The sequence below is a fragment of the Lygodium microphyllum genome, chromosome 19, assembly GCF_053477565.2.
Source record: "Lygodium microphyllum isolate KBCC chromosome 19, Lygodium_microphyllum_v1.1.10, whole genome shotgun sequence".
NCBI classification, from domain to species: domain Eukaryota; kingdom Viridiplantae; phylum Streptophyta; class Polypodiopsida; order Schizaeales; family Lygodiaceae; genus Lygodium; species Lygodium microphyllum.
Genome location: NC_141153.1, coordinates 84850952 through 84859545, shown reverse-complemented (window position 1 = coordinate 84859545; position 8594 = coordinate 84850952). Strand labels below are relative to the sequence as shown.

The 8594-nt window shown below is 41.4% G+C and overlaps 1 protein-coding gene across 3 annotated transcripts; it reads right to left on the bottom strand.

The window, feature by feature from the left end:
• Positions 1 to 873: 873 nt before the first annotated feature.
• LOC148020110 (zinc finger protein CONSTANS-LIKE 7-like) lies at positions 874 to 5289 on the bottom strand. Of its 3 annotated transcripts, none has more exons than XM_087700383.1 (4): positions 4837 to 5289; positions 3016 to 4623; positions 1964 to 2218; positions 874 to 1414 (listed from the first exon to the last, which is right to left on the bottom strand). In XM_087700383.1, exons 2-4 carry the CDS (start codon positions 4375 to 4377, stop codon positions 1373 to 1375), a joined length of 1659 nt encoding a protein of 552 aa, XP_087556509.1. In that variant the 5' UTR covers positions 4378 to 4623; positions 4837 to 5289; the 3' UTR covers positions 874 to 1372. The 3 variants fall into 3 exon arrangements, with proteins under 3 accessions (XP_087556509.1, XP_087556508.1, XP_087556507.1); XM_087700382.1 differs by having other exon boundaries at positions 1964 to 2224; positions 4791 to 5288; XM_087700381.1 differs by having other exon boundaries at positions 1964 to 2224; positions 4837 to 5288.
• Between the last annotated feature and the right edge of the window lie 3305 nt (positions 5290 to 8594).

Here is an 8594-nt window from a genome sequence, read left to right as displayed (position 1 = left end):
ATCATAATATTCTATATGCACATGAAATATCCTTCATAATGAGTGGAATGCCAACAAAGCATTTCTTGCATACTCCAATGCATTAGCAATTGAGATCATCAAGTCTAGCCATCCTATTCAACTTGGGAAAAGTTTCTTATTTTCCATCCCAAATATGAAAATCTAGAAGCAACTAAGATTTAACTAGCCAAGTCTTGGTTAGTAGTCAAATTTTTCTTGGATGCCGAGAGGTCTTCTTAACTACCAGCTGATCATCATTAACTACATGCCAACATAAGACCTAAACATAGGTATTGTGATGCAAAATATCCATAACTTTTAGAAAGAATTGGGTAGCAACAATCCAAGGCTACTATCCAACACATGTTGCTAAATAAAGTCATTTGGAGGGCTATCATGTGTATGTCAACATCTAGAGTTATAATACCTCTCATTTGTTTAGGCATATATATATATATATGATCCCAAGGTATTTAAGTAATGCTAGAAAATGTAGAGCCTTTTTTCCACAACATGAAGAAGATGGAATGCATGATATCATACAAGGAAGTTTTTGACCAAGGTAGCAATGGCAAGTGATATGAAATCCTGGGAAACATAATTGTCTAAGCAATCTCAATTGCACATTGAAAGGCCACGTATGCCTATGATTTCTAGCAAACAATTTTTTTGTAGAGCAATTTGAAATCCAATCAATTAGCCAAGACGTCTTGTACACCCATGAAATATCCCAAGCCTCTCTCTCTCTCTCTCTCTCTCTCTCTCTCTCTCTCTCTCTCTCTCTCTCTCTCTCTCTCTCTCTCTCTCTCTCTCTCTCTCTCTCTCTCTCTCTCTCTCTCTCTCTCTCTCTCTCTCTTTGAGCAACCTCAAGTACACATGGATTTGGATCCTTGATGAATGGGGTTAAATAGGATTTATTCATATTATAAGAGTAGAAATCATGTAGCATCCCCTACAACCTTTACATAAAAAGAATACAGACTAAGGGGAGGAAAATGTTACAGTAAGGACTTCTTGAAGGTAGTGAACCATTTACAACATATTCACAAGTGGGTCAATTAAAGATCAATAAAAAGAGAGAAGGTAAGAGCAAGTTGGCACATCAAGAAATGTAAGAGCTATGTTCATTGCAGCTCTTTGCATTGAAGGATACACCCAACAAAGAAGAAAAGAAACATCCAATGAGCATAGTCCTTGGTCACTCCATGATGGAAAAAAATGGCATGGTAAGAGTTTCTGCCACAAAAAATGTGCTCCCCTTCATTCAAGTTACATAGGCATTGAGGCTTGCGTGGCTAAGACTCTTCAGAGTGTGCTTTTATAAACTTCTTTAGTTCATGTAATATCCACAAGTTTGAAGTGAAGTTTCCCTTTACACATCATCATTGAAGGTTGATCGCTTTACAAAACGGCCCTGCAAGAAAGTAACAAGTCAATCAATGATAATGTTGATAGGAAGATAATAATGAAGGATCTTATATTAGCATGTGATCTAAATGCTAGTCAGATGCATGAGAATAGTCATGTCACAACTTCTATTAGCATTAAGGAACCAAATGATATTTAAAAAATCTGAGCAATGATACTAGTTTTTGATGCTTTGAAGAATACATATGATGGAGATTCTCTCACAAATTGACATCAAAATTGGAAAAGAGCAAGGTGGAAAAGGTTTCATGCAAAAGGAGCCTAAATTCTAATGACATGTTACAACCACTTAAGGTCAAAGGTTCCACTGGCCTAGGGATTTTATCGGTAATCAAAACAGCCAGTCACTAGGTGGATAGTACACACTCACACACACACACTCTCTCTCTCTCTCTCTCTCTCTCTCTCTCTCTCTCCCCGGGGGGATCTCTCTGTCTGTATCTGCTCGGTAAAGAAGCTTAACAGCTCTAAGAGAGTATGCATGCTTATGATTGGACACGAAGAAGAGAGGGCGTCCTGATGATGAGACGATTACCTTCATACGTGGGCGCCTCTCGGCATTGAGCTTGCGCACTTCGTAGCGGATTTTCTTGGAGAAGAGCCTGGTGCGGCGTTTCTCCCTGTAGCGCATCACGCGAGCTTCCCTCTCGGCATCATTAACGCAATTGTTATTACTGTTGCTGCCATTGTTGGCGTTGCTGCTGCTGCTGCTGTTCTGATCATTCATGCTGTTGCCGCTCGCATTGTCATGAATCACCGGGACCAGGATGCCTCCGCCTGTGCTGCCAACCTGCACCTATATATAATTGTTCACCAGCCATAATAAGGGATTCGTTTGATTTAGCCTCTCTTTCAAGTACACAATAATAAAAAACTAGCAATCCCATTGCAGATTCTGTTGCGGTGCACAGACAAAAACTAGCAATAGAATCAATATCACAGTGCCAGAGCTTCATCTGATTTAGCCTTTCTGTCAAGTACACAATCAGAAAAGACTAGCAAACCCATTGCAAATTCTGTTGCGGTACACAAACAAAAACTAGCGATAGAATCAATGTCACAGTACCAGAGCTGTAATTTGGGCTATAGTTTGAAGATTGCAGCACTTGCACAAGTGGGGATGGGGATCGCAGGCATGGTCCTGGGTGCAAGAGGAACACGGGCATGCAACAGGATAGAGCCTGTGCAACGGATAAGTATGGAAGAACTACTATGGCATGTGCGCTTAGCTAAATGCAGTGGGTTGAAGGCATGATGGTCATTAAGAGATCCAGCCATGTTCCAATCTCTCATCAATAACATTCCTTGAGTAAAATGACATACCTTACTTATGCCGTAAGGCATGTAGAGCCTATAATCCATTTTACAATAGTCATAGGGATTCTGAATGCATGTAAGGTGGCTAAGTTTGGCCGGCTTAGGCAGGCTGCAGCTAGCTAAGCAATTACAAAGTGGGCACATAGATCAAAGCTTTAATAATTATTTGTACCCTTATTAGTGCGCCCAAGCTAAGCTTTTTACTGTTACTCTATGCATATAAGTTATGGTACTAAGTGGGCAAAAAATTTGAAATATGACGACACTTACAGGATCTAAGAAGCAAACATCTGGGACTGTCTGAGGCCTTTGGCCATCCATCCACAAGGATCCTCGATCTGACCAGGCATTGAGGACATCTTCGTAGTCAAGTTGCAAGCATAAACTCTTTTGGAACATATTGCAAGGATGTCCGATGACAGGTGCTGGTGTTGGAATAAGATAACACTGATTATGTTGGTACTGTTGCTGGACCTCGGAATGTTGATGATAGAGGTCATGATTACCAATTTGCATGGCCTTTTCATCTTCATCAACATCCCCAAGGTTTTCCAACTTCACACAGGAGCCCATCTCAAGCTCCCTGCACCCTTTCCCTTTGAATGGATTGCCTCCAAATATGCTAGAACAAGCCTGCATTTCCAAATCCGGAAAATCTGCTCTCATCTCATCGTCATCCATCATGTCATGGGGTGCACTCGACGTACATAGATCCATAACATCAAAAGCATCCATGTCCGAATGACACACCTCATCGTCATCGATGGAGATGCTGCCATCTTCTATCACACAGCTGGGCTCTATGTCATCACAGGCCAAAGGTGTGCTGGTGGATTCCACCTTATTGCAAATCAGGCCAGGCTGCAACCCAACCTTGTTAGAGGAAGCATTTTCTGCACTCATGGTGGTGCCCCTGTCATTGCAGACCGAGGAAGAGGATGTAGGTAGAATTTCTTTGATGAGATCCCCGTGGCTGGCTGCAATGAGCTCTCTCAAGAATGGCTCATAGGTGGGCACCTCAAGCGAAAAATCATCAGCCTCTTCTGGTGTCCATTGAAGAGCAGTTAGTGAAGGTGGGCAATCATAGCTAGATGAGTAGTCATGATGAACCGTTGGACTGGCAGGCTCACATTTGATGGGTAAATCCCCATGGATGGCTGCTGGTGTGGCAGGATGCAACAAGATACCCTCTTCATCCTCCTCTTCTTCTTTCACAAACAAGGGTGGATCAGTGGCCCCTAATACTGATTTAGGCTCAACATTGACGGTTGGATTTAGAAAGGGTTTGGGTATGGAGGGCTTCCTGGTCTTTGTTCTTCTCCTCTGTGGAGCTTTAAACCACTTGTGGCAGGGCACAGCATCAAGCTTCTTAATGCAAGGCTCTTGTTGCTGGGCCTGATCTTTTCTCTTCCTGTCCAGCTTCACGGGTGCCCCATTCGGGCCTAGTTTCACCCTCTCATGCCTTCTGGCTACTGCATTAGCTGAGTGCACACACCCATCACACTTCTCACATAGATATGCCTCGTCTGCTGCACAGTACCACCTGGCTTTCTCCTTACCGCACATATCGCATGCCCGTGCTCCTCTTGCGCCCAGGATCATGCCTGTCTTTGAGAATGGCAACGATGCCATAGTTAGGTCGACGAATTATTTGAGACTGTACAAATAAACTGCCTTTCCAAGATATATGTTGCTAATCAACACAACTAGCAGCTCCCTGTCAGCATTAGGAACACTCTACAATCTCTGATATGAGGCTGCTCCATTGAACCACACATTTGATACTTTCTCAACAGATCTACACATATGTGTTCTGATCCTCTTCTCTAGACACTTGCAACTTAGCTGTTAATCTCATGGATAACCTCAGATCAAGAGCTGCAGACATGTACAAAGGGCCAACAAGCAGCAAATGCGAGGTTAGAACGTTTGCGCAGATGACAACTTCAAACTTGTCACCATCAGTTGTCAAACAATAATAAAGAATGAGGGTAAACAGCAATTCACTGGCCGTTATAAGATTGAGAATAAAGCGAATTCAACACCATGCAGGCAAGCAATTACTCCGATAATTGGTGCAGAGTGATGCACCTTAAGCTGTTGATGGTAGCGCTTCCGTTCCCAATCTGAAGATGATTCCACAAATCAGAGCTAAGGTGGGTAAAACAGGTGAAACAACTTTGAAACGGATCACAAGCGAAACTTCTCATTCGGAACACCCTGCTCTGCTGATATAGAGTCATAAAAGGGGCACGGATATCATCTTCAATACACGTAGGAAAAGCGCAATCCATGGTTGAATTTGTGCTTTTAGGGTGGCAGGATATGTGCATGGAAAGTTCTTGTGCAACTGGGCAAGAAATTTTACTGGGTTGCTTAGTAGTAAGTACTCCTGACTGGGGAGGGCGGAGGGGTACCAAGAGAGACTGGTGAGACTCAAGGGGAAGGGAAGAAATGCAAAATCCGGCCAGAGAGGCAGGTTGAATGAGCTAGAACAAACCATGTGAGACAGTATGAAGAGTGATGGGTTGAGAGAGAGAGAGAGTGTGTGTGTGTGTGTGTGTGTGAGTGTGTGTGTGAGTGAAAGCTTGAAAAGGCAATGCATAAAACCAAAAAGGTCTGTTTTTCAAACTCTTTTCTTGATTGAGAGAGAGAGAGAGAGAGAGAGAGAGAGAGAGAGAGAGAGAGAAAATATGCAAAGCTAAAAACAAAAAGGTCTTTTTTACCCAAAGAGAGTGATTGAGAGAGAGAAAGTTACGCAAGCATCTACTAAGATGCCCTTGTATATAACTTTTATAGAAATATCAATATTATTACCTCGTATTTAAAAAAACTTTTTGCCTTTTTCTTAATAGAAATTTTGTTGTTCCTCCAAAAAAAAAAAAAGGAGGGGAGAGAGAGAGAACATGAAAGTTTGAAAGGGAAAGAGAATATGAAAGTTTGAAAAGTAAAGCGCAAACAAAAATGTGGGCTTGGTCTTGTGAGAGAGAGACTCTAAGAGCCTCTTTCCACGAAGAAGAGGACGATGCCTCCCATATGAAATTCTCAAAAAATTTTCTATTCATCTAACAAATGATGCCAAGGATTTGCAGACTATTGCTCTTTGGGGTATCGTATAGCTATGGATGCTCTATTACGAAATTTGTGGTAAACAACAAACTATGCCAAGTGCAAAACCCCTCTAATAACAATGTTCATAGAAAGACACCAATAAAAAGTCTTCAACGTTTTACCGTTCACAAGTTTTTCTTCGATTTTGCAGATCTTTTAAAGTGTTATTCAAATTAAAAAACTTTTTTAAAATGTTAAACCAATTTTGTAAATTTAGAGCAAGTTCACCCTAGGATGACCGAGAAAAAAGGCCTCCACTCACCCTAAGCTCCCATCGTAGTTTGAAGGGGGGGGGGGAAGGAAAATGAAGAGAGAAATCAATGATTGGCATTGTTGACCTATGATTGGGTTTGTTGGTTTGGCTAACCTAAAGGTCTAACAGCCCGCTGAAGAGTGTGAGGTCAAGAAGCTTATAGAGTGCAATGAGAGAGCAAGAATTGCCTCACCCTATGAGCATTGTCTTAGCAGTCAAGGTGCTAGTAGGTAACTATGGGGTGAAACTCTCTCCGCTTACCCTGCTAACCTTGGGTACAACCAAGGGTTAGCAAGGGGAGAGGGATCCGACTCCCCTTGCTTACCCGTGTGACCGATGGTTAGCACGAGGAGTCGGCTCGCTAGCCCTACGTGTGACCTCACCCTTACCCCTTGACTTGACAATAAAAGGTTTTGCATAACTGGTGCTATGAGAGGAGGAGGAAAACAATAAGAAATCGAAAGAAATTCTCAACATATATCTATTTGTCGTTTAAAGCGTAAATCCCGCCCATTGGCGACGATAACAATGGTCTGCTCCATTGGGATGGGACCCGCACCCGATCTTATCTCCCATTTCAGGCAGCCACGTGTCGCCAGTCCATTGGGAGCCTGTCAGCTAGCTATCCAAAGAATCTAGCTTCCCATTGGCTGGGAATCCCCGACTATCGCTTTACCGGCGGCGCAGTGCCGATAAAGCGCACTGACCTTCCTGGCCTTTTTCTTTTCTTTTTCTGTTTTTCTCCTTTTCTTTGTTTTGAAAAGGTCCATAAAGATCCGTGTGTTATTAATTTTATAGTTGCTTTAATGTCGAGCTGTCGGCGTGGACGCCCTTTCAGCAAACGTTTATCTTTCACACGGTTTTCTTGCGTTGGTAGGTTTTTTCCAAAAATCCGATTTTAAGTTGTTTAGCAGTGAGCCACGATGCTCCATTCAATGGATAGCAAAATGCTAAGGTTTTATTTAATGAAAATGCTAAGGTTCCATTCCATGGTTAGCAAAATGCTAAGGTTTGGTTTAATGAAAATGGATGGGAAAGTTGAGGTTTCATTTAAAATCCATGGAGAAAACTCACGTTTGATGCCAAATAAGCCGCAAGTGCTTTGAAAAGCCCTTCAAACTTCATAAAAGAAGGCTTTCAACCTTGCAATTTACACTTAAAATACTTTTAGTTAGAAAGATCGCCAAATACATGTGACTTAATTCCAAAATTTCCTCCAAATTTGCAATTCATGGGTTTTATATTACGCTGAAAAATACTTTTCATGGGCACTTCAAACCTCTCGAAATATTTTTGATGTGAAAACATGTAGGTTTTTGTTAATACTCATCATTCATAGAATCATACTAGTATTTTGTATCTACTTCACATGCAAGGAACACTAGATAGCTTCATGAGATAATGAAGCATCATTGCGAGGGAAGTAAAATTAACATGCTACCTTACTTCTTCCCCCATACATTAGAGTTAGCGAATATCAAGGTCTCTTTCTTCTTATTTCTCTCTTCTAATACCTCTATTTTCTTGTTTTTTATCTCCCATCTTTTCCTCACCTTTTTCAGTTACATTTCAATCTCAAATTCTTTTCTCTTCAATTTGTATCCCATCTCATTTCCTTCCATCGCTCTCTCTCTCTCTCTCTCTCTCTCTCTCTCTCTCTCTCTCTCTCTCTAATAGGCATTGACGTCTTGTCATTTTCATTTCAATTGAGTTGCCACCATCACTAATCAAAATGGCTTGTCATCTCCTCACGTGCCATGTTTGCTACTTACATGTAGGGAGAGAGAAGAGAATTAGAGAGAGAATGTGTGTGTGTGTGTGTGTACACATAGGTGAATAATTGTTGTGTTTTGACCTTGCATCATAGTGTGGCATGGACCCATATGTGCATGCATGTATATTCTCTTTTGCATGTAGGCTCGAGGGGTGCACCTATAAGATACCATATATACCTTGTGCGTTCAAAGGGTATAAAGAGTTGAGTCATACACAAGTTAAAATTATCGAGGTGAGTCAACTAATCAAAGTTAAGCGCGCATGGTTGTGGTGTCTCAAAGACTCAATAAATTTTTCTCTCCTCCTTTTGCACAGACGACTCTTTCTCTCTCATCTGCATCAGATTTCAAAGTAAGCTCCACATATTCTTACTCATGTGGGGAGGTACCGCTACAAAGTACGATGAGTCCTTCGTCTAGGTTTACTTACATGTGTGGGGAGAGGCTCTAAAAATCCCCTTCACTTATATGTTATAACGAAATAAATCCACCTCCTTTTCTTAGATAAGTCCCCCTCTATAGCTATAATGTCATAAATTTTTCAAAATTTGAACAAATATAAATATCCTTTTGTTGATTGCACATGGTATACTTAAATTTTTTGGCAACATTCACCAAGTATGTAGGCATAGAGTGGTTACACACTACTAGTCCCCTACCCAACCATCTCAAAATTCCAAAAAATAGGGTGCTACTTGTTTATATACTAA

Excerpts from the sequence above, each read along its gene's own strand:
- LOC148020110 (XM_087700382.1), bottom strand. The coding sequence starts at position 4,377 with ATGGCATCGTTGCCATTCTCAAAGACAGGCATGATCCTGGGCGCAAGA. Across the intron at positions 2,225-3,015 it reads ATGTTTGCTTCTTAGATCCT|GTGCAGGTTGGCAGCACAGG; the intron begins GTAAGTGTCGTC and ends AATTATATATAG. Across the intron at positions 1,415-1,963 it reads AGAGGCGCCCACGTATGAAG|GGCCGTTTTGTAAAGCGATC; the intron begins GTAATCGTCTCA and ends ACTTTCTTGCAG.